This window comes from Prionailurus viverrinus, chromosome B3 (assembly GCF_022837055.1).
Source record: "Prionailurus viverrinus isolate Anna chromosome B3, UM_Priviv_1.0, whole genome shotgun sequence".
NCBI lineage: Eukaryota > Metazoa > Chordata > Mammalia > Carnivora > Felidae > Prionailurus > Prionailurus viverrinus.
The window spans coordinates 81,442,151-81,468,408 of NC_062566.1; the positions used below are offsets into that span (position 1 = coordinate 81,442,151).

General features: G+C 40.1%; 1 protein-coding gene across 6 annotated transcripts in view; it reads right to left on the reverse strand.

The window, feature by feature from the left end:
• Window positions 1–26,258, reverse strand: part of SLC25A21 (solute carrier family 25 member 21) — a 486,715-nt gene that overhangs the window by 4,951 nt on the left and 455,506 nt on the right. For all 6 annotated transcript variants that reach the window (XR_007153080.1, XM_047863361.1, XM_047863356.1 and 3 more), the window contains 2 exons: window positions 1,986–2,167; window positions 1,049–1,101 (listed from right to left, as the gene is read on the reverse strand). Coding sequence is in view for 5 of the 6 variants with exons in the window: in XM_047863361.1 (XP_047719317.1) it covers window positions 1,049–1,101; window positions 1,986–2,167 (235 nt within the window). In the remaining variant the exon portion in view is untranslated. The remainder of the gene's footprint in view (window positions 1–1,048; window positions 1,102–1,985; window positions 2,168–26,258) is intronic.

The window sequence follows — 26,258 nt, forward strand, 5'->3', positions numbered from 1 at the left end:
TGTCTCTCCCTTAAAAAGAAATAAGCATTAAAAGAAAAATTTTTTTAAATATGTGAAAGTGTGAGCTGTTCACTGCCTTCAGTTTACAGACCATTGTTCTCTATCCTCACATTGGTAGAAATGCTGGTTCACTGGGCTGAGATTTGATGGTCAACATGCCTGTGTGTGACATTGGTGTTAAAAGGGAGGAATGGGAAAGGGAGAGAGGGGAAGAGCAGGTGAAGCTTCTGGGAAAGAATACTAGGATGTCTAAGCAGGTGAGTGTGGCCTGGTTAAAAAAATATGTGGGCTGGTGCATACCTCTGTCCTTACACAGAAGGTTGCTTATAACCCAAGACTATTTGCCCAGGCAGTTGGGTCTGCAGCAGTTATTTTCTCATCTGTTTACATAGAGGCAGCTGACTCTCCCTGTGGGAATGGCAGCCGGCTTTATTTTGTGGGCTGGCATCTTGAGGTGAGGCCCTGAGCCAGGAGCCTCCACCATCATGCTGACAGAGGCCCAGAAGGTGAGTGCTAGGCCGCAGTGCCACAGCTCCCTGGACGGTATTCACAACTCACAGGTGATCGTGAAGCCAAGTGGTTCTTGCCATTTGTGGAGGCAAGTTATCCCTCTTTTCTGTTTTTGAAATGAAGCTGAGGCAGGAACAAGAATGAACCTGGGGCACCAGGAAAGTTTTACTGGGCTGCTCCCTCACTCACTGAGAATCCTTTCCTGTAGCCAGAAGCCACTGTATGTACATCTCTGTGCTCAAACTTCAACTGGCTGTGGATCCTTTTCTATTGACTTAAGCTGGGCTTTTTGGCTTCTATCAGTCTCTAGCAAGGCCTTAAATAGTACCTTATAAACAGGTGGAAAACATTTTTTAAGAAAACATTTCTAATGGATACCTTTAATATCTTGAATACTCCTAGACAACTTTATATCCTCAAGATTTCCATCTTTCACAGTGTGATAAACTTAATGTGTTGCCGATAGACACAAATAAAAAAAAAAAGCGACACCACAACAATAAAGAAGGGAGGATATAAGTAATAAAAACATCATTACCTGGTCCAAGCCTCATAATCTTGGGAAGCAGGCCTTTGTACAAAGCTAAAATCCTACAACAGGAAGGGAAAGAGCAACATTCATAACTCTGAAAAGAAAATGGGGTTGTACCTCAGCTTTATGGGGCTGCTGATGCAGCATCTACAAGAACATTTATTTGAAATTACACATATCGCAAACCAAAAAATATCTGGCTATGCGTCTTCTGCAGCAAATTGGACAAAGGGAAAGAGTTAATTCTTTGATGCCCAAGCTCTGCTGATCATCTCCACCAGAAATAGGACTTTCATCAGTGAGATGGCTTTTGCTCTGAACACAGGTCTTACTTTCAAGACAGCTGTGTACATGGACAAAATGACTTTTGTAATCGAATTTAAAAGACCACAAACTCAGTCTGCACAAAAGGAAATATGATATAGCTTCGATCGAAATAAAATATTACTTGCTTACTTGAGAATAAGATCTGGGTCAAGAGGTATGAAGACAAATGTAAGACTCAAAAACATTAGCAGAAAAAAACCTGTAGTTCACATTTTTGAAAGAAAACCCCTTGCACAGAACTCTCGTGTTTAATTCCCCCAGGAGAATATAATGAGGTGACATTTTGATTAGATTTACAGTTAGAAGACAATCACTCTCCTGCCCACACGTTAGCAGGGTGTATTAGAGCATATTGTGCAAACTGACAAGCAAAAGGTTCATCTTCGCCTTCTCGAACATACAGCGGATTGTAGGATGGTGGCCCGAGGTTCTTGATGGTGTCAGAACTCGTTGCCAACATTTCCTTACTGTGTTATCTCACGAAGTTTGTCATTCATTAGAGCTTTTCCAACACATACACAATTTCGGAGGGTTTAGTGCCTCTCATCAAAATGGAAGCACAATATAGCTTTAATAATACGTGAACCCTGCACATTTATTAAAATAAGAATGTTACCCTTCTTCCTGGTAGACTGTTGCCATTGTTTTAAAACAGGTTCTGTACTTGATCTCTCCAGGAACTGGCTGAGGCCCTTGAATCCTACTTTTGGCAACATCAAAAGGGATGTTAATGACTGAGGCTATTGTGCCCGAGAGAAGACCAATCCCAAATTTTCTCAAAAACTCCAAGGTTGGATCCTAAAAGAAAAGAATAAAATAACAGAAAGGGAAGCGGAAGCCCCTAAATTGGCTCAACACTATAAAGCAATATGTATTTAAGCAGAGCATTGCACTCCCCGGCACCCTCCTGTTATTCCAGCGGAACACATTAGGATTTCCTAGGCTGGAACTTGTTTTCTTGACAATCCCATTGGCTATGTTTTTACACATGGTCTAAATTGCTGAAGTACACATTTCCTCACACAGGATTTATAAACACAGTTCATAAAGAAAGACTGGTATGGCATATGGGGATGATTTGTATAATTGGGCTTCACAATGTACTTAGTATTACTGTATCAAAACAGGAGAAATCCAAGCACACTATTAGCTAATTGGCCAGAATATTTTACAAATGACAGCAACTTCCACCATGAAGCCTACTAAAATGCTCATTTGTGTGTGGACCCCCAAATGTTAAATTAAATCAAGGCTACTCTTGGTCTGCTGCTATTCCCCTCCAGGTTTTTTGCATTTATTTTCACGTGTAGCTGATCCACTGTACTGAGAAGTGCTAGCTTCCTGTTATTAACAAACCAACTTGGGGAGGCTGCAAAACAGCCTGTGACATTCTGTGCATTATAAACAGTAGTAAGTCACTGGACTAATTGGCTGAAGAATTTACAACCTATTGTTCCTGAGTCTTATTCTTCCTTCGTGGCAAAGGAAGAGAAGGAGAGAGAGGCACAGAGAAGGTGGTGGGGAGAGAGAAGAGACAGAGCGAGAGCGAGAGCGAGAGCGAGAGCGAGAGCGAGAGCGAGAGAGGAGAGGAGAGGAGAGGAGAGGGAGACAGAGAGAGAAATTTCTCCTATTTGAATTTAGGTCCTCTACTTTGGTCGGATTTGATTTTCTACCCTCCCTGCTCTGCTTTCTGACATCAAAGTATTTAATTAGGTCTTATGTGGGAGTCACTTTCCTTCAGCCTATTTTTGTGCCCAGTGAGCTCACATTATGCTTTGTTATAATGAATTTGCTGGGAAGTTCTCATTATGTTTTCAGCCTCAGTTCTTGCCCTGAAGAGAGGTCATCCCACAAACCATGCAGAAGCTCATGAAGACCCCCCCCCCCCCATCTTTCTCCTGCCCTCTCATTTAGTCAGTGTTTCGGGAGTATCTTCACACAGGAACAGTACAGGGTAGTGCCGTGATGCTGTTTTACCCAGGAGAACATAAGTGGAGAGACATACCCCACTTACTTAAAAAATCAGGTCTGAGCACTGCATGCCTCTAGCTTCTCTGGAAGAAGAAAACTCTTGGAAGCTCTGAAATCTTCAACCGAACCAAGAGCCAGATACCATCACAGAAGCCCCTATGTGGCTAAATATAAAAAGTGAAGGGTTCGGTAATAATTCTTGGATCTGGGCCATACAGGTGCCGGGTAGGTTTAAAGGGATTTAAAAACCAACAGGGTGTTTCAACAGGAAAAACAATGCAGTGATTGCAGTATGAGTGAGGTGTGTTTAAATAATTCCCCCTCCCCCCATTTTTTTCTCTTTTACAAGGAGAGAAAAATGCCTTTATGTTACCCTTCTCCATCATGGCCCAGAAGCAGAACCGGGGCTCAGAGGGATGGGGTGTTCGGGCCTGGCTTTGGTTTGTCTGACCTTGCACGAGTCACCAAATCACACAGAGCCCAGTGTGTAGAGGGACAAGTTTAACACCTGCCTTACCTTTGTACTGTATTATTTTCCTGAAAAATAAAAACAATAATAGCAATAAAAGTGCTATGAATGTTGGATAAGCCTGGCAGAAAACGGACAGTATTATTATGTAGCCTGTTCTGTAGAGTCTCAAAACATCCTGTAATAAGATTCTCTTACGGTATCCCTGCGACACAGCCCAGCTCTCCTTTTTGAATTGAGGACAAGGGTGGAAATGATGGCTTGTACGTACACTGCCCTTTTGGGACGTTTGGGAGACCCTGTCAAGCATGCGGCCTCTCCCATCTCCTGATGTGTTCACCGAGGACTAGAGGTCGGGGGTGGTGTTTGGCACTTGATGCAGGTCACTATGCTAAAAGTCACTGCTGGAGGCCAAAACCAAAAGTCTTCAGCCTATCACAGTGTTCATTAGCACAAGTACGTGTTGAGCCCAGGGTTGCTATACACTTTCCAGACTAGTTGTAAGGTCCCACAGTGGTTTCCCACAACAGATGTGCAACAGAATCACCTGAGAGCATTGCAAAACGTGGATGCCTGGGCCCCATGTCAGGTTCCCGGATCAAAATCACATGGGAAAGGGCCTGAAAATGATTTTAAAAGATCCCCAGGACTTCTGAAGCTGCCAAGCTGAGGACCCATGTCCAGGAATCAGTGATTTTGATATTCCACGCGGGCAAAGCAGATGGTCAGTTGCTACCCTTCTGGACATTCAAGGAAGGAGAAGACTTCTTGGGACAGCCAAGAGGTATTCCTCACCACCTGGTCTCTGGGCCCTTTGCCAGTTTCGTCCTTGGAGCCCATGGTCTGCTTTATGCAGCAACCTCGCCTGGGACTGGGTGTGCCAAGGAGAGCCCTCTCAGCTTGCCTCTTGCCTCTGCTTTTTTTTTTTTTTTTTTTGCTACATGTCATCGACCATTCTCAAAATGCAGCCTCTCAACATACCTCTCCCCTGCATCCCCTGATGGCCACTCCCACTGCTGTGGCTTAGGTTCCTGTTACCTTACCAGGTCTTATTTTCTTTTTGCTCTCTATCATCTATTCTTCACAGTGGCACCAGGCTCTCTTATTTGGAAAAACAGATCTGCTCCTGGTCCCAAAGATCCTCAATCCTTCCCCACTGAACGGAGAGTAAAGCCAAAGCTCCTCACTTGGCCTTTGGTTTCTTTCCTACCATATGCTTCCAACTTCTCTCTCCGGCCTCAAGCTCTGCACCTCCACCCCACTCCCATGCTATAGTCACCCTGGGTAAATCATAATCGTGCAAAGTTAGGCCGAGCACTTTTCTAACTCTTTTCTTCAAATGACTTACACAGCCTATAATGTCCTTCTCCATTACAGTCACCTAACGTGGTCACATTCCACCTTAGAGTTCAGCTTGATTCCCACCTTGCCCAAGACACTTTAATGGATCCCTGTCAAAACTGATTTCTCCCTCTTCTGTACTCTTGAACTCCTGTATGAACCACAATCATTGCCCTTGCTAAGGCTCACTTTGCGTCTGGCTTATTTTTGTACGTATCTCTCGTCCCTGCTGGCTTGTGAGTTGGCACCGCCTAGAGACATGTGTTACTTCTCTTTGGGTCACCTATTACACAGTGTACACAGTAGGCACTAAACAAATGTCTGCCGATTGGCCTATCGAGGTACTTCTTCAGTTATTTTTGTAGAAGCAGTGAGAATCAGGTCTAGCCCTTAATCATTACTTCTCAAGATTCAGCATCTTCTATCCTAGAAACGAACCTCTACTAGAACTTTACATGGGGACACTAACATGGGGACACGACAGGGCATTGGGCATTTGTAAAGAAAAGTATTTCAGGGCAAATAAATTGAGACTCTCATGTAACAGAGCTAAGCCTGGGCTTGCTAGATCCCATTGCTCAGTGGCTCACAGGGAGAACCATGATACGGCAGCCTGTGACCAGATCTTAGCAGAAGAATGTGATGGGCATAGAGTAAGGTCTTGAAACATTACTCCTAGGCTCTTTTTTCTTATACTTCCTGATCTTTTCTTAGTAGGGAGAGGCACCCACTTGCCTGAAGAATGAGGATTATTGTAGCAAGACTACAGAGAGAAAAAGGTAATATTCAGTGTTTTTGGTTTTTAAACTATGCCCTTTCATGTATTATATCAGTTAATCTTCACAAAAACTTTGATGTAAGAACTATTATTATTATTCCTGTTTTAAAAATGAGGTAACTGAAAGATTAATTATAAGAAGGGAATTTTTGTTACATCCATATGAACCAAGGCTTTGTGTTAGGTCATAATTTTTCTTTTTTTAAATTTTTAATGTTTATTCATTTTTGAGAGAGAGAGAGAGAGAGAGAGAGACAGACAGAGAGAGAGACAGAGAGAGAGACAGAGGGTAAGCAGGGGAGGAGCTGAGACAGAGGGAAACACAGAATTCAAAGCAGGCTCCAGGCTCTGTGCTGTCAGCACAGAGCCCGACATGGGCCTTGAACTCATGAACTGTTGAGATCATGACCTGAGCCAAAGCCGGATGCTTAACCAGCTAAGCCACACAGGCACCCTGTCTTTTTCTTTTTTTTTAATGTTTGTTTATTTTTGAGAGAGAGAGAGAGAGACAGACAGACAGACAGACAGACAGAATGAGAGGGAAACAGAATCCAGAGCAGGCTCCAGGCTCTGAGCTGTCAGCACAGAGGCCCACATGGGGCTCAAACACACAAACTGCAAGATCATGACCTGAGCTGAAGTTGGATGCCTAAGTGACTGAGCCACCCAGATGCCCCTAGGGCATATTTTTTCTACTGATACTCTTTAGAGTCAGTGGCTAGGCTGGTGGGAGAGGTGTCCCAGCACCACTTGAAATTATAAGCAATGCTTCTGTGTATGTGTAGATGGGTTTTTCTGGAAAGAGTGTCTATAGATTTTGTCAGGCTCATAAAATCTTAGAAAAACTTCATGAAACTATTTCCTCTACCAATAAATTTATAAAGTAAGAAGAGGGAGGTCAGGGTTGAAAACACTGGGGCTGAAAAAAGAAAGCCCTCATCTTCACAGGGGTTATCAGGCAATTCACCTTAGTGGAAAGATTTCTACACACATTCCTGCCCTGGACTCAGGTTACTCGTAACCATTTCTATGAACTCAGTGGTTCTCAAAGTATGGTGCTTGAACCATTATCATCAATACTACATGGGAACTTCTTAGAAATAAAAATTGGGGTCCTATCCCAGGCCTACTGATGGCGATGGAGCTCAGCAATCTGTTTAAACGAGTCCTCCCAATTACTCTGCCAGACACTAAAGTCTGAGAACCACTGGTCAACTGGAAGTTTATGGTTCATCTCTCTGTATCCTTGGGTTGGGTAAGAGATGCTCCGAGAAGCTCTGGATGTGCTGGGGAGGACTGTAAAGCTTTCTTTGGTGGAAACAGGGCTTTATTTAAGGTTGCAGAGCTAAAGGCAATGCTATTAACTCTTTCCACCTCTCCTACCCCCAACTCAGTCCAAAGCAAGAATGCCCACTGTGAGGTTTTGGGTATGAGTGATACCTGTCACATAATCTGAATAGGTCATTCTGTACTGGCCATCAGTGAATCACTCAAGCATTTCTATCAATAATGATAACACATCACAATTAAATTAATAGCAAAAATAGAAACATATGTGATATAATACTTGTATTATTTTTCATAACTTTCATGAGAAATAATGGTACTATTAATTAATAGTTACTTATTGCTAGACACCATCTTTTTTTTTTTTTTTTTTTTTTTTTTTAGGTAGGCTCCATGCCCAGCATAGAGCCCAACATGGGGCTTGAACTCATCACCCTGAGATCAAGACCTGAAACAAGAGCAAGAGTTGGACACACTCAACTGATTGAGCCACACAGGTGCCCCCAAGATACCATCTTATATTCAAAAAATAAATACAAAACATAAGAACCCTGTGGATTAGCTATGTAACACCATTTTACAGATAAGGACACAAGACTGAGAGAGTTAAATCAGTTGTCCAAGATCACACTGCTTACAAGAGGTAGAGCCTGGATTTGAACTCATGTTCTTCTGATTCTCAACCATATATTCTTCACCATTATATCATATTGTTTCTATCCATCATTCATTTTTTGTTTATTCATCCAGCAAACATTTACTGGATGTCTATATATGCCTGGTCCTACACTGGGTGCTAGAGGTGAGTGTGAAGGTAAATGATCCAGAAAGGGGGTGGGAGGCCATTAATTATCAAGTATTACAGTACAATGTGATAAGAAAGTGGGGATGTGAACAAAGTGCAGGGGAAATATTCTGTAGGGAGAAGGAGGTTACTCTTGGGCTTTCACTCTCAAAGTCCTGTGAGAAAGTACCTAGCTTCTCTGCCTCTTAAAAACTTAGTCACTTCTTGATCTCTGTGTCCAACATCCCAACTTCTCTGGGGAGGCCCCCAAAACTGGCATCTTTCTGGCAAGTTGTGGAGTTCTGACAGGTTTAGCTACCTGGGGGAGAACTGAAATGGAGGTTTCATAGTCCTCCCCTTTCTCAGCACAGAGCAGACAAAGATGGCAGCTGCCTGCTTCACCCTGAGGAAACAACATACTATCAGACAACCAATGGGTCAAAAAAGAAAGTAGAAAATAACTTGAGACAAACATAAATGAAAAGACAATATAGATAAAAGGAAAAGACAAAACTTACGGGATGTAGTAAAAGAATACTCAGAGGTAACTCCATAGTGATAAACATCTACATTAAAAGAGAAAATCTAGGGGTGCTGGGTGGCTCAGTCGGTTGAGCTTCCAACTTTGGCTCGGGTCCTAATATCATGGTTTGTTGAGTTCGAACCCTGCTTTGGGCTCTGTGCTGACAGCTCAGAGCCTGGAGCTGCTTCAGATTCTGTCTGTCTCTCCCTGCCCCTAACCCACTCATGTTCTGTCTCAGTCTCTCTCTCTCTCTCCCTCAAAATAAATAAACATTAAGAAAAGATCTCAAATAAACAACCTAATTTTACAGCTCAAGGAGCTAGAAAAAAGAAGAAAAAATTCAGTCCAAAATTAGCAGAAGGAAAGTAATAATAAAGATTAGAGCAGGGATAAATAGAGACTAGAAAAAAAAAAGAAAAAAAAATGAAATTGAGTTCATTTTTTGAAAAGATAAAAGTGGCAAACCCTCAGCAAGACTAATAAAGTTAACATGAGAAGAACTGATGTTTTGAGAAGATGGCAGCGTAGAAGGACACTGGGCTCACCTCGTCCTGCTGATCGCTTAGATTCCACCCACATCTGCCTAAATAACCCAGAAAACCACCAGAAGACTAGCAGAACGGACACTCCGGAGCCAAGCCAAGCCAAGAGGCCCAGAGAAGAGGGTAGGAAGGGCAGAGAGGCGGTAAGTGCTACACAGACTGGCGGGAGGGAGCCGTGCGGTGGAGGGGCAGCCTGCCTGGCAAGGCAGAGCCCCCAAATTCTGGCTTGCAAAAGAGGAGGGGATGGACTGCATGAGTTCTGACAGCCAGCGGGACTTAACATCTGGAATTTTAAAAGTCAACAGCTCTGCTCACGGATTGCAGGGAGGGCAAGATGACACCTGGAGGGAGAGTTGTTGAGCCCCAGAAGGACAGAGCTTGGTGGGGGAACAAAGGCACTGGCAAGCGCCATTTCTCTGTCCCATCCCCTAGCTGAAATTCCAAAGGGAACCAGTTCCCATCACCGAACTTGCTTACACCATGCAAATGCCCAACACTGTGCTTCTCTGGGTCCATCCCTCCGATGGGCCTGCCTCCCTCCCAGTGCTGCAGGGCCCCTCCTGCAGGGGGCCACTGATGGCAAAGCTAGCTAAGCTTGCCTCTCCCACCCCTGTGCACCTTGTTGATCTACCCCATCTAATATGCCCTTGGCCAGATCCCATTGAAGCAGTACCACAAGCTTGGCAGTGTGTGAGCAGCCCAGACAGGGGCCACACCATGCCACAGTGAGTCCTGCTCCTGGGAGAGGGGAAGATACGGTACACACCAGTCTGACTGTGGCCCCAGCGGTGGCCTGGGGGCAGCCATCGGGTCTGACTGTGGCCCCATCCACCAACACAAGTTTCTCCGGACAGCACAGGGGAAGTGCCCTGCAGTTTGGAGCTACCTCAGGGACTACCTAAAATGACAAAACGGAAGAATTCTCCTCAAAAGAAACTCCAGGAAGCAGCGACAGCTAACGAATTGATCAAAACTGATTTACGCAATATAACAGAATTTAGAATAATAGTCATAAAATTAATTGCTGGGCTTTAAAAAAGCATTGAGGATAGCAGAGAATCTATTGCTACAGATATCAAGGGACTAAAAAATAGTCATGAGGAACTAAAAAAAATACTATAAATGAGGTGCAAAATAAAATGGAGGCGGCCATAGCACGTATTGAAGAGGCAGAGGAGAGAATAGGTGAATTAGAAGATAAAATTAAGGAAAAAGAGGAAGCTGAGGAAAAGAGAGATAAAAAAACCCAGGAGTATGAGGGGAGAATTAGAGAACTAGGTGAAGCAATCAAGCAGAACAATATCCATATCATAGGAATTCCAGAAGAAGAAGAGAGAGAGAAAGGGGCTGAAGGTGTACTTGAACAAATCATAGCTGAGAACTTCCCTGATCTGGGGAAGGAAACAGGCATTGAAATCCAAGAGGCACAGAGAACTCCCTTCACATGTAACTTGAATTGATCTTCTGCACAACATATCATAGTGAAACTGGAAAAATACAAGGATAAAGAGAGAATTCTGAAAGCACCTAGGGATAAACAGGCCCCATCTTACAAAGATAGACACATGATGGTAGTAGCAGACCCATCTACTGAAACTTGGCAGGCCAGGAAGGAATGGCAGGAAATCTTCAATGTGATGAACAGAAAAAAATATGCAGCCCAGAATCCTTTATCCAGCAACTCTGTCATTCAGAATAGAAGGAGAGTTTTTCCCAAACAAACACAAACTGAAGGAATTCATCACCACTAAATCATCCCGATAAGAGAGGCTAAGGGGGACTTTGTGAGTAAAATGTTACAAGGACCACAAAGTACCAGAGACATCACTACAAGCATGAAACCTACAGACATCACAGTGACTCTAAACCCATATCTTTCAATAATAACACTGAATGTAAATGGACTAAATGCTCCAACCAAAAGACACAGGGTATCAGAATGGATTAAAAAAAAACAAGACCCATCTATTTGCTGTCTACAAGAGACTCATTTTAGACCTGAGGACACCTTCAGATTGAAAGTGAGGGGATGGAGAACTATCTATCATGCTACTGGAAGGCCAAAGAGAGCTGGAGTAGCCATACTTATAGCAGAAATCTAGACTTTAAATTAAAGGTTGTAACAAGAGATGAAGAAGGGAATTATATAATAATTACAGGGTCTATCCATCAAGAAGAGCTAACAATTACAATGTCTATGCACCGAATACAGGAGCCCCCAAATATATAAAACAATTAATCACAGACATAAGCAACCTTATTGATAAGAATGTGGTAATTGCAGGGGCTTTAATGCTCCAATTACAACAATGGATAGATCATCTAGACACAGAATCAATAAAGAAACAAGGGCCCTGAATGATACATTGGATCAGATGGACTTGACCGATATATTTAGAATTCTGAATCCCAAAGCAACAGAATATACTTTCTTCTTGAGTGCACATGGAACATTCTCCAAGATAGATCACATACTGGGTCACAAAACAGCCCTTCATAAGTATACAAGACTTGAAATCATACCATGCATACTTTCAGACCACAATGCTATGAAGCTTGAAATCAACCACAGGAAAAAGTCTGGAAAACGTCCAAAAGCATGGAAGTTAAAGAACACTCTACTAAAGAATGAATGGGTCAACCAGGCAATTAGAGAAGAAATTAAACAATACATGGAAACAAATGAAAACGAAAACATAACAATCCAAATGTTTAGGGATGCAGCAAAGGCAGTCCTGAGAGGAAAATACATTGCAATCCAGGCCTATCTCAAGAAACAAGAAAAATCCCAAATACAAAATCTAACAGCACACCTAAAGGAAATAGAAGCAGAACAGCAAAGATACCCCTACCCCAGCAGAAGAAGAGAAATAATAAAGATCAGGACAGAAATAAACAATATAGAATCTAAAAAACCTGTAGAGCAGATCAATGAAAACAAGAGTTGGTTTTTTAAGGAAAAATAAACAAAATTGATAAACCTCTAGCCAGGCTTCTCAAAAAGAAAAGGGAGATGATCCAAATAGATAAAATCATGAATGAAACTGGAATTATTACAACCAATCTCTCAGAAATACAAGCAATTATCAGGGAATACTATGAAAATTATATGCCAACAAACTGGACAACCTGGAAGAAATGGACAAATTCCTAAGCACCCACACACTTCCAAAACTCAAACAGGAAGAAACAGAAAATTTGAACAGACCCATAACCAGCAAAGAAATTGAGTCAGTTATCAAAAATCTCCCAACAAATAAGAGTCCAGGACCAGATGGCTTCCCTGGGGAATTCTACCAGACATTTAAAGCAGAGATAATACCTATCCTTCTCAAGCTATTCCAAAAAATAGAAAGGGAAGGAAAACTTCCAGACTCATTCTATGAAGCCAGCATTACTTTGATTCCCAAACTAGACAGAAACCCAGCAAAAAAAGGAAACTATAGGCCAATATCTCTGATGAATATGAATGCAAAAATTCTCAACAAGATACTAGCAAATTGAATTCAACAGCATACAAAAAGAATTATTCACCAGGATCAAGTGGGATTCATTCCTGGGCTGCAGGGCTGGTTCAATGTTCAGAAATCAATCAATGTGATAGATCACATTAATAAAAGAAAAGATAGGAACCATATGATCCTGTCAATCTATGCAGAAAAAGCATTTGACAAAATTCAGCATCCTTTCTTAATAAAAACCCTCAAGAAATTAGGGATAGAAGGAACATACTTAAACATCATAAAAGCCATTTATGAAAAGGCCACAGCTAATATCATCCTCAAAGGGGAAAAACTGAGAGCTTTCCCCCTGAGATCAGGAGCACAACAGGGATGTCCACTCTCACCGCTGTTGTTTAACATAGTGTTGGAAGTGCTAGCATCAACAATCAGACAACAAAAGGAAATCAAAGGCATCAAAATTGGCAAAGATGAAGTCAAGCTTTCACTTTTTTCAGATGACATGATATTATACATGGAAATCCTGACAGACTCCACCAAAAGTCTGCTAGAACTGATACATGAATTCAGCAAAGTCACAGGATACAAAATCAATGTATAGAAATCAGTTACATTCTTATACACTAATAATGAAGCAACAGAAAGACAAAGAAAGAAACTGATCCCATTCACAATTGCACCAAGAAGCATAAAATACCTAGGAATAAATCTAACCAAAAGATGTACAAGATCTGTATGCTGAAAACTATAGAAAGCTTATGAAGGAAATTGAAGAAGATACAAAGAAATGAAAAAACATTCCATGCTCATGGATTGGAAGAATAAATATTGTTAAAATGTCAATACTACCCAAGGCAATCTACACATTCAATGCAATCCCAATCAAAATTGTACTAGCATTCTTCTCGAAGCTAGAACAAGCAATCCTAAAATTTGTATGGAACCACAAAAGACCCTGAATAGCCAAAGTAATTGGCTGAAGAAGAAGACCAAAGCGGGAGACATCACAATCCCAGACTTTAGCCTCTACTACAAAGCTGTAATCATCAAGACAGCATGGTATTGGCACAAAAACAGACACACAGACAAATGGAATAGAATAGAGACTCCAGAATTGGACCCACAAAAGTATGGCCAACTAATCTTTGACAAAGAAGGAAAGAGCATCCAATGGAAAAAAGACAATCTCTTTAACAAATGGTGCTGGGAGAACTGGACAGCAACATGCAGAAGAATGAAACTAGACCACTTTCTTACACCATTCACAAAAATAAACTCAAAATGGATGAAGGACATGAATGTGAGACAGGAAACCATCAAAACCCTAGAGGAGAAAGCAGGAAAAAAACCTCTCTGACCTCAGCTGCAGCAATTTCTTACTTGACACATCTCCAAAGGAAAGGGAATTAAAAGTAAAAATGAACTATTGGGACTTCATGAAGATAAAAAGCTTCTGCACTGCAAAGGAAACAAGCAACAAAACTAAAAGGCAACTGACAGAATGGGAAAAGATATTTGCAAATGACATATCAGACAAAGGGCTAGTATCCAAAATCTATAAAGAACTCACCAAACTCCATACCCGAAAAACAAATAATCCAGTGAAGAAATAGGCAGAAGACATAAATGGACACTTCTCTAAAGAAGCCATCCAGATGGCCAACAGGCACATGAAAAGATGCTCATTGTCTCTCCTCATAAGGGAAATACAAATCAAAACCACACTGAAATATCACCTCATGCCAGTCAGAGTGGCTAAAATGAACAAATTAGGAGACTATAGATGCTGGAGAGGATGTGGAGAAACAGGACCTCTCTTGCACTGTTGGTAGGAATGCAAACTGGTGCAGCCACTCTGGAAAACAGTGTGGAGGTTCCTCAAAAAATTAAAAATAGGTCTACCCTATGACCTAGCAATAGCACTGCTAGGAATTTACTCAAGGGATACAGGAGTGCTGATGCATGGGGCACTTGTCCCCAATGTTTATAGCAGCACTTTCAACAATAGCCAAATTATGGAAAGAGCCTAAATGTCCATCAACTGATGAATGGATAAAGAAGTTGTGGTTTATATATACAATGGAATGCTACTTGGCAATGAGAAAGAATGAAATATAGCCTTTTGTAGCAATGTGGATGGAACTGGACAGTATGCTAAGTGAAATAAATCATACAGAGAAAGACAGATACCATATGGTTTCACTCTTATGTGGATCTGAGAAACTTGACAGAAGACCATGGGGGAGGGGAAGGGGAAAAAAAAGAGAGGGAGGGAGGCAAACCATAAGAGACTCTTAAAGACTGAGAATAAACTGAGGGCTGATAGAGGGTGGGAGGGAGGGGAAAGTGGGTGATGGGCATTGAGGAGGGCACATGTTGGGATGAGTACTGGGTGTTGTATGGAAACCAATTTGACAGTAAATTTCATATTAAAATAAATAAGAATCAAATAAAATCAGAAATGAAAAAAGAGACATTATAACGGACATCACAGAACTAAAAAGGATAAAAAACTACTATGAATGATTATATGCCAACAAACTGGACAACCTAGAAGTAGTAGATATATTCCTAGAAACAACCTTCCAAGACTAAATCATGAAGAAATAGAAAGTATGAACAGTAACTAGTATGTAGATTTAATCAGCAATCAAGAACCTGAAGACAAAGGAAAGCCCAGGACCAGATGGTTTCACATTGTTTCTACCAAACTTATAAAGAATTAATACCAATGCTTCTCAAATTCTTTCAAAAAATCAAAAAGTAAAGAACACTTCCAATTCATTTTGTGATACTAGCGTAACCCTTATATCAAAGCTAAAGATACCACAAGGAAAAAAATTAAAAAACTACAGGCCAAGATTCCCAATAAATACAGATTTAAAAATCCTCAATAAAATACTAGCAAATTGAATTCAACAGCACATTAAAAGGATCATACACTGTGATAAAGTGGGATTTATCTCTGGGATGCAAAGATTTTTCAACACACCAAAATCAATTAATGTGATACAGCACATTAACAGAATAAAGGATAAAAAAATAACATGATCTTCTCAATCGATGCAGAAAACACATTTGACAAAATTCAACCTGCTTTCATGATCAACACCCTCAGAAGGTAAGGAACATAAGGCAAATCCCTCAACATAATAAACTCCATACATGTAAAGCCCACAGCTAATATCACACTTTACTGTTGAAAAACTGAAAGCTTTTCCTCTAAGATTAGTAACAAGGCAAAGATGCCTGCTCTCATTACTTCTATTCAACATAGTACTGAAGTCCTAATCAGAGAAATTAGGCAAGAAAAATAAACAAAAAACATCCAAATCAAAAGTAAAACTGTCCCTGTTACAAACAACATGGACTTATATATAGGGAAAAACCTAAAGATTCCATAAAAAAATTAGAATAAACAAATTCAGTAAAGTTGCAGGATACAAAATCAACATACAGAAATCACTCACGTTTCTATACACTACAAACAAACTATCTAAAAAGAAATTAGGAAAACATTCCCATTTCAATGGGATAAAATGAATAAAATACTTAGGAATAAACTCAACTAAGGAGGTGAAAGTCTTAAATACAGAAAACTATAAAACATCAAAAAAATTAAAGGCAACACAAATGAAGACATTTCATGTTCATGGATTAGAATACTTAATATTGTTAAAATTTCCACAATACTGAAAGTGATCTGAAGATTCAATGCAATCTCTATAAAACTCCAATGGCAGTTTTCATACAAATAGGAAAAAATTTTACAACTGAGTATACCCAAGTCCATCCTAAGAAAGAAGAACAAAGCTGGAGGCATTATAATTCCTAATTTCAAAGCATATCATAAAGGTATAGTACAAAACATTATGGCACAGGCATACAGACAGACATATAGTCCAGTGGGACAGACCAGAGAGACCAGAAATAAATCCAAGCATATATGACCAGCTAATCTTCAACAAGAGTGTCAAGAATACACAATGGGGAAAGAGCAGTCTTCGACAAATGGTGCTGGTAAAACTGGAAATCCACATGCAAATGAATGAAATTGAAACTACATATTATGCCCCCCCCCATACACAAATTAAAGACTTAAATATGGGACCTGAAACCATACAACTCCTAGAAGAAAACATATGAGTAAAGCTTCATGACATTGATGTTAGCAATGATTTGACACCAAAAGCACAGGCAACAAAAGTAAGGACAGACAAGTGGGATTATGTCAAACTAAAAAGCTTCTGAACAACAAAGGAAACAAAAGAATAAAAAGGCAACCTACGGGATGGGAGAAAATATTTGCAAATCATGTATCTATAAAGGGGTTGATATATAAAATATAAACTATATAAGGAACTTTTATAACTCAGTACCAAGAAAGCTAATAGCCTGATTTTAAAATGGGCAAAGGACTTGCATAGACATTCTTTCAAAGAAGACATACATATGGCCAATAGGTATATAAAGAAATGCTCAGTCACTAATTATCTGGGAAATGTAGATCAAAACCACAAGATATCACTTCACATCTGTCAGGATGATTATTTTCAAAAAAATAAAAGTACGTGTTAGCAAGGATGGGGAGAAATTGGAATCCTCATACACTGTTGGTGGGGGGTTTTAAATGGTGTAGCCACTCTGGAAAACAGTATAGAGTTCCTCCAAAATTAACAAGAGAACTACGATATGATCTAGCAATCCCACTTCTGGGTATTTATCCAGAAGAATTGAAATGAGGACCTCAAAGAGATATTAGCACTCTTATGTTCATTGCCATACTATTCACAATAACCAAGATATGGAAACAACCTAAATATCCATTGACAGAACAGATAAAGAAAATGTGGCATATTTATACAATGAAATACCATTTGCCTTTAAAATGAAGGAAACTGAGATATGTGACAACATGGATGAAAGTTGAGGACACTATGTTAAGTGAGTCAGTCACAGAAAAGAGAATTACTTCATGATTCCACTTATATGAGGTACCTAAAATAGTCAAATTAGTAGAATCAAAGAATGGAATGGTGGTTGCCAGGGCTTGGGGGCAGGGAAATGGGGAGTCACTAATCAAGTTCAGTTAAGCAAGATGAATAAACTCTAGAGATCTGCTTTACAACATCATACCCATAGTGGACAATAATGTATTGTGCACTTAAAAATATGTTGAGGGTATATCTCACGTTAAGTGTTTTTATCATAATATAATGAAAATAAAAAAAAAATTTGAGGGAAAAATATGTCACTTAGCCCAAGTAAAATATTTAGGATGGATCATACCTTAATTATGTAAATGGATATTAATGTTGATGAAAAATCTATCTTATTAAAAATTTCCAACTTACTTCTATAATTTGTTCCAACTGTCATCAATCAGGAAACTTCCTGTGTTCCTAACCCACATTCCTCACGCATAAGCCTAAACTATTTTACTCCAATTTTTTGCTCAATTGCAAGGGTAATCAACTGTCACCATTCTTGATGTAATTCATCATGATTTAAAAACTGTTATTGAAATAACCTTTTCTTCCTCATGCTTAAAAACACAGTTCCTTTGAAATATTTATTTGTAAGTAGTATACATTATTTCCCCATCTACAGATGAGTTTTATTCTTTTCTCCTAAGTATGTTCCAATTTTTCTTATAAAATATGGTACTTTAAACTAGAGCTAAGTAGCCTGAAATGTTAATGTGTATTACATGCATTGACCTTATTTGTGATAGCAATACAAAATCCAATATTCATAGTTAAAAAAAAATGATTTAATTCCCCTGCAAACATTTTAAGACTGATGTTAACATTTCATTTCTCAAATGAGACAACTGAGACAGAGGAAAGGTATAACTTGCCAGAGAGACATGGCTAACGAGTAAGTACCAGAATTGGGAATTGATATCAGGTCTCTTAGTAGAACTCTGGCAATTTCCATAACACTGCAATTTGGTGTCAGTGCAGAGCTGAAGAGATGTGTTTTCCAGTCCCTCTTTTGGAAGATCAATGAGTTTCCCTGACAGGACATGTTATTTATAGACTCTCCACAGCTTAACAAGAAACACTAATAAGTGATCCCAAAACATTGGTGGTCATGATGTTCCATAACCTTTAAGAATTCAACAAAAGTTACCACGTCATTGGAAATGAGATCATATGACTCAAAATAGTTAACAATCAACATACTACATATTTGTGACTAACTTAACCATCTAATCCAAACATTATATCCACAGCTAAGGACAGTATTAGTAATTTAAGGCAATGGCACTTAAGAAGTTAATATGCAGAGAGGCAAAATGTCTTGATCAAAAGAAGCATGTGCCTCTCTTTTTACCTTCCCTGGCATGGGCTTTCATGCTTTGCTTTGTGACTGGCCAGCTGGCTGCTAGCTTGATAAACAGAACCTTTGCCCATCTCACAGGCCTTTGTGATTAGGGTCTGGCATCTTTAAGAAGACATTCCACACAGAGACATGCCAGAAGGAGGGGGTAAGGAAGATGGGGGAAGCAAGATCTGTTAGCTAGTGAGGACTAGGGGTGGTGAGGGAGACTGGCCAGGAAGCCTGCTGCTACCCATAAGGCAAGGCTTAACAGAGTGTAGCAATGGGCGAACAGCATGAATATATACCTTAAAGTCTAGTCTTAGAATCTTCCTACGACCTCATGACAACCCAAATTAAATTTCCTTTGCTCCCCACAGTTCACTCATTCTCTAATTCCTCCTGTCATCACACTGCATCGAAGATCCTCTCTGACTAGCTTTGACCTAACTTGAATTCAGTACACCCTGGCTACTACCTTAGATAGTCTTTAATAAACACACTTAGAGAAACATTCTCCATTCAGGATGGGACTTGGTTGATGCTAGATTGGATTTACTGTTCCTTGTCAAAAGTTGCTAAAATAGGTTTGCCATTTGAAAAATTAAAATTATAGTTGAGAAGTGACTGAAAGAGGTTGCTGTAAATTGCTTTAAGACAATTAAAGACAATATAGTGGCCCTACAAAGAGTCACATGATTTTCAGGGTATCACAAATTGCTGTTTTTTTTTTTAGTAATTATTTTTTAGAGAGAGAGAGCGAGTGAGTGCACAGGTAGAGGAGGGGCAGAGAGAGGAGGACAGAGGATCTGAACGCAGGCTCTAACTCACGAACCACGAGATCATGACCTGAGCCGAAGTCGGACACTCAACCAACTGAGCCACCCAGGTGCCCCACAAATTACTTCTTCATAGAACTTTTACTCTGCTTTCTCTTCCCGCTAGAAGGTGAATAAATTGATGGGGAGAGTGTTAGGACCATAGCAGCGTGATTCAAAAAGAATGGAACATTTTAATAAATCTATTAGTTAGATTATATACAAACATGTGGTCAAAACCAATTTTAATGGGCTCCCTCAGTTACTTCCATAATTTTACAATGGTCAGTGGACTGACAATGGTCAGTCTGTGCTAACAACACACATTCTATACTTTAATTCATTTTATCCCCTTTGTTGCACACCACCATCAATCGTTAAAGGGGTAGTTGTGACGCCATCTTTCATCTCCTCAAGGCTGCCAAAAAAGAGGTGATACAAACAGGAATTTCATGTGGATTCTCACATGAAGAAACTGCAGACAACCTGGTCTAGTAATACATTTTTGAAAGTTAATTTCCTTTTGCATCATCCTCTACACTTTGATTTTAGAAAGTTACTTGAATAAGTCTTCCATGTTATCCTGATTAATAAGATGCTGAATGGAGGGAGGAGAGATGAAAAGTACAGCTGGAGATCCCTCAGCTGTGAAAGATGTGTCCATAAGACAGCCTGATGAGGGGCTGGATGAACCTGGGTCAAGATGTGAAAGGCCTGCTCTTGGATCTGCTGATCCCAACACAGGTTGGGAGGGGAAGCTAGAATGACAGATGAGGCCCTCAATATTAAAATTTATCATCACAAGCACTGGACTGAACCCACAGGATTACTTTTAAGCACAGTGAATACAAACTGTACAAGTTCAAGGGGAGACTTGACTGCAGTTCACATACTCTGGGAATTTTAACTGACCATAGTTTTATACATATCAACATCTTGAGGTAAAACCAACACCCACTCTCTGTCCCTTCCACCCCAACAAAAATTTCTCGGGGCGCCTGGGTGGTGCAGTCGGTTAAGCGTCCGACTTCAGCCAGGTCACGATCTCGTGGTCCGTGAGTTCGAGCCCCGCGTTGGGCTCTGGGCTGATGGCTCAGAGCCTGGAGCCTTTTTCCGATTCTGTGTCTCCCTCTCTCTCTGCCCCTCCCCCGTTCATGCTCTGTCTCTCTCTGTCCCAAAAATAAAATAAAAACGTTGAAAAAAAAATTTCTCAAGAATTTATTTCTGTACAATCTTTGGCTGCATTAAGAAGATGTGGTACACACCCACACGTGTGCACGCACACACACACATCACTACTCGGTGATGAAAAAGAATGAAATCTTCCCATTTGCAACAACGTGGATAGAACTAGAGTGTATTATGCTAGGCAAAATAAGTCAGAGAAATACAGCTTTCATATGATTTCACTCATATGTGGAATATGAGAAACACAACAGATGAAGATAGGGGAAGGGAAGGCAAAATAAGAGGAAAAACAGAGAGGGAGGCAAACCATAAGGGCTCTTAAATACAGAGAACAAACTGAGGGTTGCTGGAGGGGCTAAAGGGCTGAGGGGTATTAAGGAGGGCACTTCTTGGGATGAGCACTGGGTGTCATATGTAAGAGATGAATCACTGGGTTCTACTCCTGAAGCCAAGACTACACTGTATGTTAACTAGCTTCAATTTATTTTTTTTAATGTTTGTTTATTTTTGAGAGAGAGAGAGACAGAGTGCCAGCAGGGGAGTGGCAAATAGAGAAAAGGGAGACACAGAATCTGAAGCAGGCTCCACGCTCTGAGCTGTCAGCACAGAGCCCAACATGGGGCTCAAACTCACAAACCATGAGATCACGACCTGAGCCAAAGTCAGACTCTTAACCAACTGAGCCACCCAGGTGCCCCTAACTACCTTGAATTTAAATGAAAAAAAAAAAAACAAAACAAAACACCACAACATGTGTTCAGATCACAGGAAGGGTTGAGACTACTGTACTCTGAACTGATCCTCTGACAACTGTAGTATTATGTTCAGTTTTGACACTGACATTGACAAATCTGATGCATCCATAGTGGGGGACACAGACCATAGAGAGGACCAAAACTCATGTCACTTGATGAGGAGCTGAGGAAATGTGGATATCTTCCAAAGAAGAAAAAACTCAAAGGCTCACCTATCCATACCTTTGAAGAAGTTGGGTACAACAATTACAAGTATGGACTCTCGTGTCAGATGGCCTGGGGTCAATCTTTGGCGGATTTAGCAGAGATGGGCACCAAACTCTGACGTTCTCTGGGAAGAGTCCTGCAAAGCCTCTTAAATGAAAGGACTGTGCTATGTCATATTCATTTTGTATGTACACCAGGCCTGCCACATCTTCGGTGTTTAATAAATGTTTTCTTTCTCCTCCCTACAGACGTCATACGCAAAGAACTAAGGTCTCAGAAGCAAATTACAAAGGTGGTACAGAGGCACACTGGTTAAGCACCTGGTAGCAACTGCAAGGCAAATAACAGTGGCTCAGCGCTGCCTGCCCCACAGCTGGCAATGGTCATCATGAAAATAATGTGGGGAGCTGAAATCGGTAGTTGCCTCCTAGTAACTGAACAAGGAGGCAGCCTGAGTGAGAACAAACTGCCTTTTATCTTTTTTTTTTATGAAGAAATTTGCATTTTAGTTATTGTTAGTTTCAGTGGGACCAAGTCAACTCAGAGTCAAGTCAGCTTGCAGTCTATCTTTTATCTTCTCTAATGTTGGCTCTCTTCTGTTGTTTTGTTTATAAACTTTGACAAAAGCATTGTTTGCCCTGATGTCATGTATCATGCTGTTTTGCCCTGAAATGAAAATACCTGCTATTAAAGCTTAATTAAAAAATACAGTTGTTTCCACTTCACAGCTATCAGAAGAATCTATTACAATGTTTGTTTTCTCTTTATGTGAGATAATTTGGGGGAAATGCTAGCTCCTCACTCCACAGAAGGTCACTAACTAAAAAGAGATGGTTTAATTGATAAGCATTCTTTAAGGAATGTAGAGTATTCCCAAGATCCTATCCTTGCAGGGCTCTGGGCTTTGGAATGAAATCAAAGTCTTGTTAAAAGCTCAGCATCTAAATGTAGCCATTCAGAAAATAGCCATGAAAATTCCTTTTTTCCCCGAGCTAGCTCTTCCTTAAAGTGTTGTGAAATGTAAAATAATTTTAAATGTCTTACCCACTTAGTTCAAATTATAAAACACATGCAATGTCAAAATGGGTTAGGGTTTAAGCATAACAGTTATCACTTGATTATTTCATACACATGTATATATATACCTACACACACACACACACACACACACACACACACACACACACACACACCCTCTCCTTAAATACCTCTCTTTAAATATTTACATGGGTGGGTAATACAGTCTAAGAGTCAATTGTATTGCTGAGTATTATCGTATGAAATTCAGGAAAATATTAATATATTTCCTTGGGAACTCAGTAAGATTTTTCCATTTTGGTGTGCTCTGTTTATTCCTTACCTCAATAAAAGGTGCTGATCCCAAGGAAAACTAACAAACCAGGTTTCCAAAACAAAATTCTAAAAGGTTGAGAGGTCAGAGAAAGGACACACTGAGATGCTTTGATATGGAGGTAGGCATATGATCAAGAAGAAGGCTTGGAACCAACTTTATTTCATGAGATTCTACTTCTGGACTGCTTCTATAAACGACGCTTTCCCATGCCCATTTAGTTCTACTTATGTAATACGTTTGTTCGACATATACCCAGAGTTAAATCATGTAAGAGGAGTCAAGTGACTTCTACATACCTAAAACATGTGGGCCAGATACCCTCTGCAGCCTGCATGGCCTCCATTCCCCTCGGGTTCACCATATACCAGCTTATCCTCATTCTTCGTCTTATCCCTGGTTCCCCAAGCCTCTTTTTGCTTCAGGGCAGTCACATATCCTCTTCTCTGGTCTCTGCTCATCCTCTTCATCTTGGCCAATCCTGACCCTTGAGCCTCAGCCTAAACATCGTTTTTGAAGGAAGGCCTTTCCTATCTCCTTGCCCTGCCCTGCCATTGGTCTAGATTGGGATCCTGGTTTCTAAATTCCCACAGCTTGATAGTTGCCTTCCATGGCACTCATCATGACTATCACTATCCAGTTCCATGTGCCATGACGTCTTTATTATCGGTCTCCTCTCATAGACTGCAAAGCCTACTAAGGCAGGGGCAGCACTGACACTTAGCAAGATGGCGCCCGGGACATCACATGTGTGCCATGAAGGTTCTTGGAATGAATGAACAGAAGGAACCCACTGAGAACCTAAAGCTACTTGTACCACATTTCCATCCACTTGGGTGGTGCCTGCCTGGAAATTTTTGACTTAAAGTTTATTTAAGAAAGTGTCTGAATCCTTGCCCCCTTCTCTCTGCCCTCCCCCACGTCTTCCTTCTCCCCAGCACACATACCCCAGGGAGTCTGTGAAAACTGCCAATGAAAGATACTGCTTTTTACCACAGAATCTTGTCACATATCCTGGAATTTTATAGATAACATATACTTGCAGTTTTACCCCAGTGGTTACCAGAAAGGCGAGTTGTTCTTAATGAAACTTTAATGCTCTTGCCCTTCCCATTACCGGATGATTGGTAAGACTAATGATGGAGTAAGAGAGAATCAGAAAAATAAATGGCCATAAATTAAATCCTACTATGATCTAATTCTACTGAGATTCTTCTTTCCAAAATACAAACAGCTCTGTCTAAGCTCTCCACTTGAACCCAAAGGTGCATTTTTCATTCAGCTTAGCGCACACCTTAGGGAAGGATATAGCTTTAAATCATGAAAATAACACATTTCCACATTTCTTCTGATAAACTGAGGTGCGTCTGGCACCACCCTCAGACTTTCTACAGAATTTACAAAACAAAGAAAACATTAAAAATCAAAAGACAAAGAAAAACATTTGCATTTCCAAAAGGCAATCTTTTACAAATATTACTTTAAGAGAAAATAAAATATGTTTGACTTAATGCTGTCTGTAGTGAAATGACCATAGGGACAGGGCTAAATGGTTTATTAAGTAAGAAAAATTGAACATATGAAAAATTGTTCTCTCCCAGAATATTTCTAACCCACACATGTAATTTATATCATGGCAAAATTCAACACAAAAGGTCTATTGTTTTTGGCAAAATAACTTGCAAACATGCTTAATTAGGATGCAAACTGAAAGCACATTTTAATACTGTTGACAGCCACGAGCTTTCGACAGTGATTTCCGCTATTATTATTATTATTTTACTTATGGAAACATTTGAAAAGCAGTAAATACGAAACTAGAGGACAGTTATTAAAGAGATATAATATTTTAATCTTAGGATTCTCATTTCTGTGTCAACATCACAAATAATATGCTTGAACATCCCCACCTTGCAGTAGGGATGAAAGAAATTATTTTTGCAATGAAAGCTTACTCCCATGGATATTTGAAAAAGATGTCAGCATTTAAGTTAATCAATACCTGCTTCCAGTGGGCTTTACTTTGAGAAGTGATGCCTCTTTCTGGAGAGAAGGGATAATTCTTTATACTGACATTCCATTCCATTTACTTCAAGATGTAAATGAATGCCTCCATTAAATGAATTCCATGGTCAGTTAATATCCAAAGAAGTCTTTTCTCTATTGTGTATTCTTACCCACCATAGGAACAGTTAGATCCTAAAAATAAATCTAAAATATTATAACCCAGGGCACCATTTTCAAACTGCGAATGCCCAGTTGTTCCAAGGCTGTGACTTATATAATTCTTTGTTTCCATAGATTACAGACTAAGGATATAAAAAGGGAGGACCAAGTTACAGGACTGAATGAGACAGAAGAGGAATTTGGTTATATTATCTGGATATTCTAGCTCTTCCACATATTTAAATTTCAGTGATCATTTGTAACTTATAATTTATGTATGACAAAATACAAGGTAAAAGGTAGAGATGGGGCACCTGAGTGGCTCAGTCAGTTGAGCGTCTGACTTCTGCTCAGGTCATGATCTTGTGGTTTGTGAGTTCTAGCCCCACATCGGGCTCACTGCTATCAGGCAGTCACTGTTGAGCCCGCTTTGGGTCCTCTGTCCCCCTCTCTCTGCCCCTCCCCTGGTTGTGCTCTCCCCAAAATAAATAAGTGGTTTTTTTTTTTAAAGTAGACTTAAAGCATTGCATGGTATAGTGGAAAGAGTTCCGGTCTCTGGTTCTCTCCCTCCCCCTTGGTGTATAACCTCAGATAAATTACTTCAGTAACTTTCTGCCCTGGGCCATAACTTCTCATTTGGTTTTCTTATCTGAAAATGACAGTTATCTGTGATAACTTGAAAAATCAATCTAATAGAGGTCACCAGTCTGAAGGGTTAAAAACTTCAGGGGTGGATATGTGACCTGAGTCCTCTAGGCTCACTGTTTAAAGATCTTATTTTACCTCTACACACAGCCTTAGAGTTGAATAAAATGTGAAGAAGCTAACTAGCTATTCTATTTTATGAGACTCTATTGAACTTTTCACTGATTTGTTTCTTATTATAAAATTAATACATGCTTATTGCAGATGCCTTCAACAGCT